We start from the raw sequence: 14,969 nt of genomic DNA, 5'->3' as shown, positions 1-14,969 counted from the left end.
AGCTCCTTAGTGTTCTGCACACCAAAAACAGAGAAGCAAGCCAAAGTATCCAAAAATTCAAAACTTACCAAAAATAAAAACTTTCCAAGATTAGAACAAATTTAAAACATAGTCCCCGGCAGCGGCGCCAAAAACTTGATGGGCCTAAAAAGTTTCCTAAATAGGTCTACACCCGCAAGTGCACGGGCGTCAAGTAATAATTCCGGTAAGACCGGTTCGTTCCTCAGAGACTAGTTAAACCTATTCTAAAATTAGGAAGTAATAAGATTGTAAAATGATTTGGTTTTTGGTTTTTAAAATAAAATTACGGGAATGAAAATGAACTCAAATGGGGAGAGGAGTCTAGGGTTTAGGATTCCACCACATAAAATCACTTTTAGAAACAAATACTTAAAATGGTTAATTCTCTTTTTTATAACTCAGAATTTCGGATAATGAACTATCCTAATTCCGGGAGATGTTTTCGTTAAAACCGAATAAAACATAACAATGTAATCATTTTATTTTAAATAAATAAATCTCTAAACTACTATTTATCAATTAATAAGTATGAACCGTCAAATGATTTAACATAAGCACGATGCATCAAATCGAAAAGTATAAATAGTGAAAAGAAAATCTATTTATCAAACTAAAACGAATTAGACTATGAAGCATTAATCAAGAGTTAATCAATAAAAATTATATCTCTAAAAGATCAAAAATGGGTTTCATCGTAAAACCCTAGATGGAGAGAGTTAGCTATTCATGAAATTAAACTAATAAGTATGAAGAATTAAGAGAAAAGAGAAAAAAAGATTTAACTTTTCTTGCTGATTTTCTCTGTTGCAGCCAAACGGTCCCCTAAGGAAATTGATTTTTCTCGTCTTCTCGGAAACAATTTCTCTCTGAGAAAATTATTTTCTAACCAGTTTTCTCATCTTCTTCACTGTTTTCTCTCTCTACTGTTTTCTCTCTTCCTTTCTTTTCTTTTCTTTTCTTTTCTTTCCAACAAATAGTTCCCTGTTTCTTTTAACACTAATATGGAATGGAAATTGCTAAAGAAAATGAAGAAAGATTAAACAGCATAAATTGAGTGTACTGATTTCTTTCTCTCTGACAATCTCTCTCTCTGTTTCTTTCTCTCTCTACAATCACTCCTTTCTCTCACAAAAAGGAATAAAATACAAAGTAAATAACAGAAGAAGAAGATTAAGATGATGATGAACCAAAAATCTGTTTTTCCTTCTCTCTCTTTCTCTAATTTTTCTATTTTTAGTTGAGCTTTTGACCCCCAAAGATGAGATACTGATGAAGAATGCTGAAGAGCCTTTTATATTGCTCGGTTATCTCTCTAAAAATATATTCAGCTCCATGATTCTTTCCGTAAATTTTCTTCTTCAAATCAATAACAAAATAAGGAAAGAAGTTTCCTTTTCTCTCTAGAAATATATTCATCTTCCTTTTCTATACTGTTTATCTCCTTTAGCAATCCAATCCTTCTCTGTCCTTCTTGTAGAAAATAAAATCTGCAGCTTTCCTTCATCTCTCTCTATGAAAATATATTCAGCCATCTCTCTTAAAATCTTCTCTCTCTACTCCTGGAAATCTCTTTTGAAATCCTTCTCTGAAAATAGAGATTAAAACAAATCTCCATTCTCAATCATCTGTGCCTTCCATCTTTGTTCTTTCCTTCCTAGTCTAATTCTTTATCTTTGATTTCATCCCAAAAATCTCAACGTTTCTTTCTCTTAATCCCTCTTTGTTTGGAAATATCTCTTTATTTTAAGCCCTCTTTGTACTGTTTATTTCCAAAGATAGAAATGAGAGGAAGATGCCTTAAGAGAAGAAATTTCCCAATTCTTAGGCACCAACCAACAACTCACATGATAGGGTTGTTTTGAATTTTAAATTTAATCAACTATCCCCACGTGAATGTTAGGATAACCTGGTTACTAGCAGCACAAGATCCAGTGTAACACGGGATACCGAGTTAGTTCACGTCATAATTTAAGTGGCCGTTGGATGAGTTTGACCAAGCCGCAAGTATCTCCATCCATCCGATCCTCCCATACTATTACTTTATCTTGCGTCGCACCACGTGAAATCAACTCCTGTAGTGGGTCCCGAAATAACCATTGCGCCCATCATTAAACCGAGAACTTATACCTCTCCATAGGTTGATCGCCACGTGTCTTTCAAACCCAAAGTTGACTTGAATTTGACACCAACTTTGACCCACTATATTTTTCTCGTCCAAATTCCAATTTGACTTCCGTTTTCGCCATTGGGATCGTCTTGGAGTCTAGTTTCATCCGAGCCTCAAAATTTCCAAAATCAGCAAATGACCAAACTGCCCTTCATGTGTGTCTTTTCCTCGATTTTAACTATTTTTCACACCGAACTCTGTAAAAGACACCTGGGAAAGAGAAATACACAATTCATCAGAGTAACTGCTCGTAATAGACTAACTAACCCAAATTAAGAGATTCAAATGAGGCATTTTCATGACTTATCAGTGAGGTCTCTAAGTTATTGAGTGTTTTCAAGTTCCAATCAAGACCCAAGATTCCAAAGTAAAGGTACATATCAGTTTATAGGTACTGGTCTTCTGTAAATGTTAAGGTATGTTCAAACAACCAAGGCTCTTCTGCAAATGTGAATTAATGACTATTTGATCCTCCACTTTCCATGTTAAGGTAGTGGCCTAAATAACATCACGAAGCTATTGGGACATCACATTTAATTGACCAACAACCAATGTTCTGGCCACATTTCGGCTTAGGCATCCTTGTAGTTCAATATGTTTGAACAAGTCATTAGGGTCTAAATATTTGAACATAGTTATATATTTGAACATAGTTATAACGGGATGAACATCAGCTCATTAGCTTTGCAATATATCCTCGATGTAATTCCTCTTTTTGGTAAGTGATAAGTATATTATACAGAGGAAAAAGTTGAACATATCTTAGATGTAATCCTATGCTATTCCCGCCATCTTGTTTTTCTTAAATCACCAAACAGTAGAAAATGGAAATCTGAAAAACTGATTCTTTCTCCCTTGGCAAAACAAACAGTAGAAAATACGAAAATATTTGTAGAGTAAATGTTTCTCAAAGTAAATTTTTCTCAGAGTAAATATTTCCCTATTTTTTTTTTCCTTTCTCCAAGTTGCTATCAAACACAACCTAAGAGTAAACAACTACTAATATTTAAAATAATATACTTTCGTTTTAATCTCAACCATTTGTTTGGGCGGCTAAGATTTAAAACGAACTCTTTAAGATCTAACAAAAAGATCTAGATCTTCAAAATTTTAATAAAAAGATTCTGAAATTTTAATGATTTCGGACTTTTATGTCCCAGATTTTAAAAGTTTCAAAACTTAAAAATTTCTGAACTTTTAAAGTTTTAAACATTTAAGAGCCAGAACTCTTAAAAATTTCGAAATCTTTGAAAGTCGGGAACAAAAAAGATCTAATAAATAGGTCTTGACGAATAACAGGCCGGTAAGGATCTTCCAGGGGTGCCCATTCTTGGGTGATATGTTGAGCCCTTGAGCGAGTCAGGCCAAGGTGTGATTAAAATTGGCGGGGGATTTTTATACTCCGTAAAAATCGACTGGTTTGTGAACGAAACTCCCTCACTATGTTATTGTCGTTATGGCGACGAAATTCGTTCTTCGATCTCATCCTATCCCCTTCGTCATTCTATCTGCAAATCACTTCTTCCAACAACCATTACGACTTCCTCGATTCTCTCTCTTCACTCCCTTCTCCACCATTTCTTCATCCCTAACCCTAACCCTAAATCATGATTTCATATACGGTCCATCTCTTCACAAAGGCACCAAACCATCTCAATCTCAACAACAACAATGGAGGCAAGATTTACCCCAATCTTCTTCAGTTCAGGTTCTCAACGAAGACGAGGACGAAGAAATTGGAGAAACCGAAAATGTAATCGATAAAGATAGTTTCTGTCGTGTATTTGATGTAGCAGCCATTAGAGTTCCTGCCGAAGATTGTTTTGTTTTAGAGAATCGATTGAGAGGACATCTGTTGAACTGGCCTCGTGTTCGTAATATTGCTAGGGTTCCTGGTGATGAAATGGATGATGAGTTTAAAAAGATATTAGGTGAGAGAAAGAAGGAAGAAGACGAAGATGATGAAGAGAAAGAGACATTAGATTCATTAGACCGGCGTTTATATGGTAAAGCTGATGGTGATGGTGAAAATTTGAATCCAGTTCTGTACAGAGATAACCTTGCTAAGTCCTTTAATTCCCGTGGTTATATAAAATTCAGAAATCTTGCAAAGATTTCTAGACCCAAGAAGAAGAAAACGAAAGAGTTGACAGAGAAAAGTGAAGGGAATAGGAGAATGGGGAAGAATGATTTTGCAGTGGTAGAAGTTGTTGAAAACAGAGATGGCGAAGAAGATGATTTGAGTGGGTTGCTTGGTGATGAGTATAAAGAGGGAAGGTGGAGAGGTTCTACAAGGTTGCTTCTGTTGGACGAACGTTTCGCCAATAAAGTTGCCGACGAGCTCCCTGAGGCTTTGAAGGTGGTTTCTTTTCCAACTCTTTCATGCTTCCTTAGCTGATTGTTTTGTGTCTCTCATTCTATCTAATTAATTAGAAAAATGTGTTAGACTTGAGGTTTTGTTTGGGGTGTCTAATTTTCTTTATGTTGAATCTAACCTTGAATTATGTTTGATCTTCAAGCTTCGTAATTTTACAGTGAACAAAGCTGATATTTATCTGAATTCACTTTATTAAAGGTCTTTGCCTCTTATATACTCGTAAAAACATTCAAACATGTCTGCTCAAACTAGTAGTTTACGTATAGATCAGCTTCAAATGCCTTACTGAAAATTCACATTGGGTCAGAGCTAGCATATAGGAGATTTTCTGTACTTCCGTGTGTAAAACCATTTACTTGAACTATTCAAGAATTGGGAGCTGATACTATGTTATTTGGCAAAACTATATTATCAACAGGCCCACTTGGTTCATAAGTCATAACCCTGCCCAATAACTTAGCTTAAGCAAATTTTTCTTCCAAAATTCATGCTATCAGTGGATAGGACTTGATGGGTTTGTGCAGACAAGTTGTAGGTCAAAATTACTGGGTAGTGGAGAGAATGACATACTTCGTGATCTCTCAGTCGTTATCATAGATTAATCATGTAAAATAAATCATGCAACTCTCTTACCACAGTAATCGCGCAGTCCGTTCTGTATGATTTATGTCGAAGCTACATCACTAATCAGACCATTATTTCTGTAACCAAATTTGATATTAATAGAAGAATATTGCAGAAAGAATGGGGATGAGAGGGGGGGTGGGGGTGGAATTTGGAAGGACGCTATAATGAATACCAACTAAAGTAGAAGAAATAAGGGTTATACCGTGTGGCCTTCTGGTTTTCGGATGCTATGTGCTTTTTGGCAATTGCCCATCACTTTCCAGATTCTTTTTAACATTCTAATGTGTTATTTAGGCTGTGTTAACAGGAAATAACAAGTCAAGCAGTACAATAACGCCTGAGCTTGTCCAATGCAAGCTGACCTTACTCTATAACTATTGGCAGATGAATGAGGTAATTGTTAGATATTGTCTACTTGATTTTGTGCACGTTATCACGTTCCAACTAGCACTAGTTATGCTTTTGGAGTTCTGAAAACTTAACAGTCTAACATTTCTCTTTTCTTAAGCATATTTTACTTTCTTCCTTGGTTGAAGGGAAAACATTTATTTATATTTTGCTATTCAAATTTTTGGAGCATGCACAAGTAAAGTTCTACAGCCATAGGTGAAAAAATCTTAAGCAACATAGTTGAACATTATTTCATTAATATTCATGACACTGTACTCGTATTGAAATAGAAGTGTCTCCACCTTTAGAAGGATCTGGTTTAGTATCGGAACTATTGGTGTCTAAGTATGTGGTGACGGCCCTCCAAGCGGTACCCCTGGAGTCCGAAGCATCACAAATGCCGTCCTTGTGCTTTTCTAACCGCGTGTTAACTGGATATATCAAGCTTCTTATATATGTAGACGGCAAGTAAAATTTCAAATGCCGAAGTCTTTCCGAAAAGCTCTTATTAGCAGTAGGAGATACTTTTTTTCCAGTGAAATCATTCTTGAACCACACCTTATTCACAAGGATCTTTTTATTACTGCAGATTTTGGAGGCTTCGCTTCCCGAGGGTGTAATTGTCCCGTCATCTTTTGAAACAGTTGGCCATATTGCTCACTTGAACCTGAAAGATGAGCACTTGCCTTACAAGAAACTGATTGCTCAGGTGTTTAGTCTAGTACGTTTACGTCCCTTGACAATGTTCATTGGAGTATTATAAGGCTTTTCTTATGTTATGTAACACTGTTTTCCTTTTAAACCATGTTCAGGTAGTGTTGGATAAAAATAAGCCAAAACTACAAACAGTTGTTAATAAGATTGACGCCATTCAAAATGACTACCGAACAATGCAGCTTGAAGTTCTTGCCGGCAATCATTCCCTTGCAACTACTGTTGTTGAGAATGGAATTCGTTTCCACGTAGATCTAGCAAGAGTGTAAGTCTACCTTATCTTCAATCCATAGTGTGCATAAACATGCCGGTTGCATCTGATTTCATAAAAACTGCATGTCAATCATTTTGTCAGTTAACTGCTTGATATGTTATGGTCGTGGATTAAGCTTTCTCATTCATGTAATCATCTGTGTCTTCAATCCAAGTCCATATGTTTCAAGTTCTCAACAGTTGCATATGCTTATCAGTAATTGACGTCCTTGACATTTTGTTCTCTCATGGAGAGGACTGAGATTAGACTTATTGACTGTTATTTGGATCGGTTGACCATTCACACGTTTCTACTTCATCGAATTTATAACAAGTCATAAACTCTCCTTGTTTAGATTTTGCATGTATTTTGACAACAATTTACTAAATCTTATGCAGATATTGGAATTCAAGGCTAGCAACAGAAAGACAAAGGCTGCTGAACTGCTTTACGAATAGTGATGTTGTCTGTATGTATCTTTTTTCTGTAAATTTTGATCATAATGTGCACTCTTAGTTGGATTTTTCACAACCTAGTTGCGGGTTTCCTGCTTATGGATCATGAATTATCTTACCATATCATTGAGGTTGATTTGTCTTCTCACGAGACACTAAAAAGGAAAGGGTATCACCAAGTGTGGAAGCATTTTTGTCACTGAAAAAAGTCAGTTGGACTGCAGTACAATAGTCAGTTTTTGTTAACTACGGGCGTTATATGTGTCGCTTACTTAGGAAGAGCTAAACTAGAGGGGGAAGCCCAAGATCTAGAATAATAACGCTTACAACTTTTACGTCACGAGTTCATTGACGTCCTGGTTCTGATCTGAGGCCAGAGCGACACTTTCTGGTACTCATAGGGGGGGGGGGGGGGGGGTCTGTTTTGTTTCAGTTTGAAGCAGTTTACCTAATACGCGGATTACTGAAGTACGTGGTTCGGGTACCATTTCACGTTAAGATACCTTGTGAGTATCGTGTATGCCAGCGGTCTACTTCGATACACTATTTTCTGTTGCGATGTGTTTCGGACTATTTCCTACACAATATATTCTCTATGATGTATGTGTAATAAATTCACCAATTCTCAGACATTCTATCTCCATAAAACTTAAAATCTTAACTAATTAACAAAAAAGATCTTGTAATTAACTACTCAACTGATCAAACTTATAGATTTTCATAAAGAAATTGGGTTTATTGAGATCGAAGATTCTTGTAAGCCAGATTTGGGGTACTGTATCACGAACCCACCCAAAAAAGGTACGTGGAATCCAGTGCGCAGTATGCAAGGGAGGGTATAGTATCTGCTAACATTGGTTTGAACTACTCTTGCGCTTTCCTGGTTTTAGGAGCAATTTTTTTTTGTGGAGCTCCTATCACTTCGTCTTGCACATCTTCTTGGAACCTACTCTTATTTCTGGTATTGCAATAGTCAGCTATCATGAAAATGCATTGTTAATCATGTGTATCTCTCTATACACAGTGAATTCTTTTTTCTTGCCTTAAATCTTTTGCGAGATCCCGCCCCCTGGCTGAAATTCTATTGATAAGTAGCTTGCATGCAATAATTTTTCTTTCCATGATTGAACAGGTGATGTTTTCTCTGGTGTTGGTCCAATAGCTATAGCTGCAGCAAAGAAAGTAAAGCACGTATATGCTAATGATTTAAACCCTTCTGCTGTTGAATATCTAGAAAAAAATTGCGTACTCAATAAACTTGAGAAAAAAATTGAGGTATGAATTTGGTCAAATATCAAAGTCAATTTAGATCTTTACTTTGTTTACAAGCATTGTGCATATTATATTAGAGTTCTGAACATATGAATTTCGTGGAAGGTAATTGATACGTTCATTTTGAAACATCAGGTATATAACATGGACGGCAGGAGGTTCATTGATGCTATGTTTACAAGCCAAAAAGTTAAACCTATCACACATGTGGTTATGAATTTGCCAAATGATGCAGTGGAGTATCTTGGTTAGTTTATTTCGAAACCCTTTATGTTGTATATGTTTTAGGCTAATATGCCTGTTTAGTTTTTTTTTTATGTGCCTGTTTTGATTATTTTATGCTTGCCTATAATGTACTAAAATAATTGGATCTCGGATTATCAACTGGAAAGCCCATTTAGAAATTTCCTGAACTACAGTGTCTGTCCAAATTGAAAAATCTGTAATTTTGCTTGCAGATGCATTCAGGGGAATATTCAGAAACAAACCCAAGGGGATGAGTTCCCCCTTGCCCATGATCCATGTATATGGATTCTCGAAAGCAGCAGATCCCGAGTTTGACTTTCACCAGGTAAGGGTGACGTATATTGGTTTGTTCTTGATGTTTAATACTGCTTGCATATCTTTATATTTATCATGAGCTTCGATTTTTTTCCAACAACTACAGCGAATAAGGATCAGACTTGAGGAAGTTGCCGTGGAGGTGAAAATGATTAGAGTTAGGCTCGTGGCACCTGGAAAATGGATGTTATGTGCATCATTTGTTCTTCCAGAGATTGTAGCAATTGCAAGTCATAGTGAAAAAAGATGAGTAATAAAAACTTGTAATGGTGAGTTACATGTTTGTCACAAATAGAAGAAACTATGTTGAGTATGGCTTCAGTGTGAGAAATTAGTTCTTAAACTGCAGCTTTTTGTTCAATGCCCCAAACGGCCTCTTCTATTTTGGGATTTCCTTCCCTGATTTCTCATGTTGTTACAAAATATAAAATCTGACAAAATATTAGGGTACATTTGAAAATTACAGTTTTTCTTTGAGAAATCGACTAGGATCTACATTTGAGAAATTACAGTTAAACCAATAGTGAAAGAAGTTTAATACTCGGACAAATTTATTACTCCGGGAATCGAAGCTGGAACTTCTTAGGTTTTGGAGTTTATGTCAACACTATCTACCACTTGGGTAACACTCGAAAATTACAGTTCATGACAAAAGAAAATTCACTCTAATAGGCAAAAAATTGGAGGGTTTAGTTTAGGGGGTTATTTTGGAAGCTGGGTCAAATATGGTGCTCTTTTAACCTGGTGCTTTGGGGATACAAAAAGTGTCATAAAGATTTGGGTCTATGCAGTTTGACCTGATTGACAAGTTAATTTAACCCCAACATTAAGATGTTTACTTTTTAACCTTTAATCTTCATCTTCCCTACAGTTTTTTTTTTTTTTTTTTTTTTTTTCGATGAGATATCTTCCCTGCAGTTAGGGGTTAAATGCCATACAAGGTGATTCTGTCCCTATAGTTCAATGCACACCGCATCACCAAGTTCGAATCCCATGTCCCTCGATTCTGAATTGTTTTATTTTGAAATAATTCCGTAATGGCTTCCTAAGTATGTATTAGAGTGAAAAGACCACCATTTTTCATAATGGCCAAAAAGTTATTGGGTTTTGATTCTGATGGAAGAAATTTGAAATGACTACTTATGGATCTTGTCTTCTCCTATCTAAACAACGCGACTTTCTCTCTCTACATTCTAGTTCCGGCGAACAGACTATGGTTTGTTTTCGTTAGTGTCATAAGTATATGTGTGGTAATTGTTTGTCGTTTGTCTTGAATAAATTGTCGTTGGTTCACTGTTTTTTTTGTTTTCCATTTTCATTTGCTTCCTAGGTAACTTGGTTGTCCCCACTGGCCCAATTGTTTGCAACGAAAGATCAACAGTATGCAGACAATAGTTTGCAACGAACAAAATAAATAAAAAAACATAAAACACCACAAACATAAAACATCAAATCAATCAAGTATATGTTAAAATAGATCAAAACAAGTAAAAAAAATTATCATCAAGAAGGTGGTTCCGACGGAGAAATGCTACCTGAGCCCTGACATAGAGGTCATCACGAGCCCTAACGTGGGAAGTTGGATTCAAGTCAGCTTCGCAAACTGGGTCATGTTCTGTTTAGAGACTGAAAGCAGGGAGGCCAGCTAGTGTAAAAGTATCTCTAATGTAAAGAGTGTCTCTTGTGATATCTCTAATTGTCCAACTCATCAATTAAATTTGAACCAATTGAAATAAATTTATAAAATGTTTGTTGCAAAAAAAGAGACATGGAAAGAATACAGAAAGAACACGGGGAAGCTACCTCTGGTGCAGAAAGAGATGGTATGAGTGCACTACTAATCCTTCCTAAAAATCAATCACTAAGATCAAGCAAAGTAAGGTTGTCAAGATTTGACTGTAGAATTCATGAAAGGTTTCTCTTTTAAACCCTTGATTAAGAGACTATTGATCTAGAGATTGGAAAAAAGCTCTAGTCTTGAACAAGGATTGATAAAGAAATTGCACATGGTTTGATTTTTAAAGATCGGATAGTAAACCTGACTTTGTAAACATGTATTGAGAGAGGGCAGCACCTTAATCTTGAATAGTTTAAGATGATGAATTTAATTAGCCCTCCTTTTAATGATCGATTGCACGCAAAAACCATCCAAGTTGAAGAAGTTATGAGGCGAGTTCAAATTAGTTCAGCCATAATCAAAGTTTTCCAAATCAAAAACTTTTTTCATTTCTGACAATCCTCTATAAGAGATATTTGGAAAGAGGGTTTTAAAAAGATTACCGAAATTTTAGATTATTTTTAGGTTTTCTTTTTTCCCTAAAGGCATCCATGATTACCCTACATTCCTACCACACTTCAAACTTGATTTCACACACAAAAGATTTTGATTCTCTCCTAATAGAAAAAATTGATTTTCACATGAATGAAACGGACTTATCAAACACAACTTAAGAAATAAAAAAGTGAGGAACAAAAATAAACGTGGACGGCAGGATTCGAACCTGCGCGGGCAAAGCCCACATGATTTCTAGTCATGCCCGATAACCACTCCGGCACGTCCACTTGATGGTACATCTTGTCACTAGTCATTTATAAGTACAAAGAAAAAATAATTTTCTTATCCTCCAACCTTCATCTCTTTGATGGGAGATTGTTTAATGATGAGTAGATAGACAACAATTTCCCAAAGAGATAAAAGGCGAAATGGAATTGAACAACAAATTTACCCTAAATTCAAAGCATGACATTATAACTATCAGGTTCCAACTAAGTAACGTTTCTTTTCAACAAAAAAAAAAAAAAACTAAGTAACGTTTCAATATAATAATGCACATGAATAAGATGATAAAGTCACATATAGAATGATTCGATGGCCTTTGACTTTGTTGCTTGACAAGTAAAAATAAAAGTTGGTTTACTTCTGCTGGATTTGATTTGTTAAACTAAAAAGAATAATGATTTATCATATATCCTACGACAAATTGTAGAGAAACCAATATAAACAAAAAAAGTCAATAAACCATGGACGGGTTTTTTTCCTTCATCTTTTTGTAGAATTACTCAAAAGGATATATATATATATATATACTTCCAATCTGCACATGGGTGAGTGTTTTTTTGTCAAGTTGAAAATATTAATATTTGCTAATAATGATTGATTAGTTCCTAATTTACAGATTAATCATTAATTAATCCAACTGCACATTCTTGGTGGTACTGTATTAATTTAAAACAAAACGATGATAATATGTTGTGGTTTCTTGGACCAGAAACCAAACCCTGGAGCTGCTCAACCTGCTACCCTTTTTTAAGTTTCTTTTCAATCCTATCTAGTGTTGCTTCCTACAAGAAGATGATAATGATAAATATTCAAATGTCTAAAAAACTATTTTTTGTTTCTATTTTTTTTTTTTTTTTGTTGAGAAGAACAAGAAAAGGAAGGAAAAACAAATTACAACTTCAGATCAAGCCTCATGGTAACAAACGAAGACCACGTTCGCTGCCTCCTTTCTTTCCTCCCCCACTTTGCTAGTGCGTCGGCCAGAGTGTTTGTCTTTCTCGGGCTGTAATGGAATTGAATGTTCTGAAAAGTAGTGCAGAGAGCTTTAAGTTGCGCCATATGTTGGACCGATTGCCAGTTGATGTTGATGTTACTATCTTGGATGTGGTGGATTAGATTTTTATTATCACTTTCGATGATAATGTAGTCCAGGTTAAGTTCCTGAGCCCATAGGACTGCTCTCAGAATCGCCATGCTTTCGCATTCCTCGGCCGTCTGTCCTCTGATGGGTTCTGCTTTAGCGGTGACAAAATCTCCCTTCGGATCATGAATAATGCAACCTATGCCTGCCGGGTCTGTGTATTTCCCAAAGGATGCATCCACATTGATTTTATGATAGGGTGGTGGTGGGGGTTGCCAAGTCGGGCGAGATTCCTTCCGTTTGGTTGTGAGTGTTTCCTGAACGCTAGTTGAGTAGCATTGAATCTTCATTATCACTTGCTTGGGTGTGCTGATATTTTTACCGAAGCAGTTGTCGCACCTAGCTTTCCAGAGGAACCACATAATTTTCCCAAAAAGTGCCACTGTATAATCGTCAAGGGAAGGCCAGCTGTTGATCCAATCAAGGACTGAGGCTAAGCCATCCGTTCGAACATTGAAATGGAACCACACAGCTCTTGCGAAGTTGCAGTGCAAGAGGACATGTGCTAAAGTTTCTCGTTCCTCACAGAAAATACATTTGTAGTTGTTGCCGATATATTTTCCAATTTTATCCTTGACTGGGAGACTAGTAGTACAACATTTCCAAAGGAAAAGTTTAATTCGAGGGATAGTTCTTATGTTCCAGATAAACGTCCAATCGATGGTTTCTCTATCTTGATTGTTAGAAATCATATAGTTGTACATGGATTTAATGGTGAATTTACCTGAGGGTGTGAGATTCCAAACCATTGTGTCCTCAGCGGACTGGTGAAGATTGATACTCAAAATAGCCTTGCTGATTTCCTCATTGAAGAACTGCTGGATCAAGCTCTCATTCCAACTATTGTTAGTCATCAATTGATTGACAGTAGTGAAGGGACAGTTATGGAGGTTGGAGATAGGCGGTTTGTGATTAGGGATCCAGAAGTCTTCCCAGATTCTAATGGTTGTTCCTTTGTTGACATCCCAGAAGGTAAGTTGGGAGGTTTTACTGAGAGGGACTGCCAGTGATTTCCAAAACCAAGAGTGGTTCTGCTTCGGAGTAGATGGTTTGGCTGTTTTTGGAAAGTATTTGGCCTGGAGGAGTTTGGCCCAAGGGGCGTTAGGGAATCTGAGGAGTTTGGCCCATCCGCATCTTGTTAGGTTGAAATAATGTCTTGATGACATGCCTATGAGAAAAGAACCAGAAATTGAATGTATATCCGCATACACACTTAGGTATCGATTTTTTGCATTTTCATCTCATTTTAAATCTCGATGTAAATCTTAAAAAAAAAATTGATGATTGATTTGTAAAAAATGTACGTGTATATACCAAAAAGGTCTTTACATCTAGAATTTTGATTTGTACATCTTTTACAACTCAATTGCAACACTTGGGTTTTGTCATTTTTTGATACACATAGAAATTGAAATGATATGAAAATTCAATGGATACAAATCCGTCATGTCAATCCAGTTTGTATCTGTAATTATACGCGTTCTTTAGCGTGAAGTCATATCTATTGACAAAAGTAAGAATTTTTCTAAAAAGAGATTATATAGATTTTGCAGCTTTTCTCACTAGAATTGCAGCTTCTACTCTCCGGGTAGGACTCTCACGATCCCCCTTTCCTGATTGTTTTGTTTGATAAAAAATTTAGAAAATTGTCTCAACGATGTCGTTTTATCAGGAATTAATCAACATACATCTAGATCAAATTTTTACATGATTTTTTTGTATAACAGTAAGATCCTTCACCGAAAATCAAATGCTTTATCTGGAAATTACTTATGATGGATTGCAATATTGGTTGCAACCATTTAGCAGACACATTTCAACATTTATTCTCTTAGTGTCCGTATCTCATCAACAACCTTTTCCATAAGATTGGAATTACCCGGACGAGGTCAGACTCTTGTAAACCTATACTTAATCAACTACGTTCCTTGTTAACCATTTTGGATCTATTCGATTCATTTAGTCAATTCAATATCATTCTTTGACATTTCTATAAAGCACAAATCAAATTTTGTTTTATTCGACAACTTTTAACATAGAAAGAGTAGTCGTTGCTATCAGCTCGCATTTGGCAAGCTAAATGTTGATGAAGCATTTTCAGCTCAAGGTGCAAGTTTTCCAGTGGTGGCACGAGATTGTAACTACACTTTTATGGGAGGAGAATGAAAGGCTATGAGAAGAGGCTGAAACATTGGCAGTCTTTCTTGGGCTCGAGTTCTCTCAACGAAAGGGCTACTCGAAGATTATGGTGTAAAGTGATTCCCAATCTCTAATCTACATCAACATCCACAGTTTGGTGACATCATTCGACCCAATTCTCTTCTGTAGTTCTGTTATTAACATCGCAACTATAACACAGTCGCTCGTGAATTGGCAGCATTAGCTCTTGGGAAATGACCATCATATACGGCATAAGGATAATATCACAACA

General features: G+C 36.1%; 1 protein-coding gene, 1 long non-coding RNA gene and 1 other non-coding gene across 3 annotated transcripts in view; 2 read left to right on the top strand and 1 right to left on the bottom strand.

Moving 5' to 3' along the window:
* LOC147549660 (uncharacterized) overlaps positions 1-14,969 on the top strand; it is a 54,711-nt gene that overhangs the window by 6,350 nt on the left and 33,392 nt on the right. The gene's annotated exons all lie outside the window — the stretch shown is intronic.
* On the top strand, positions 3,486-9,195 carry LOC147549665 (Met-10+ like family protein). The gene is made up of 9 exons (XM_086669189.1): positions 3,486-4,547; positions 5,487-5,585; positions 6,172-6,291; positions 6,395-6,561; positions 6,948-7,018; positions 8,137-8,279; positions 8,412-8,523; positions 8,735-8,847; positions 8,944-9,195. Exons 1-9 carry the CDS (start codon positions 3,645-3,647, stop codon positions 9,085-9,087), a joined length of 1,872 nt encoding a protein of 623 aa, XP_086525315.1. The 5' UTR covers positions 3,486-3,644; the 3' UTR covers positions 9,088-9,195.
* On the bottom strand, positions 11,318-11,399 carry TRNAS-AGA (transfer RNA serine (anticodon AGA)). Its single transcript has one exon. It is a non-coding gene; the product is annotated as a tRNA-Ser (tRNA).

This window comes from Eschscholzia californica, unplaced genomic scaffold, assembly GCF_041429995.1.
Source record: "Eschscholzia californica isolate CP2 unplaced genomic scaffold, dmEscCali1.0.p SCAF_3, whole genome shotgun sequence".
Classification (NCBI taxonomy): domain Eukaryota; kingdom Viridiplantae; phylum Streptophyta; class Magnoliopsida; order Ranunculales; family Papaveraceae; genus Eschscholzia; species Eschscholzia californica.
The sequence above is the reverse complement of the archived record's forward strand: the minus strand, read 5'-3'. Positions and strand labels throughout refer to the sequence as shown.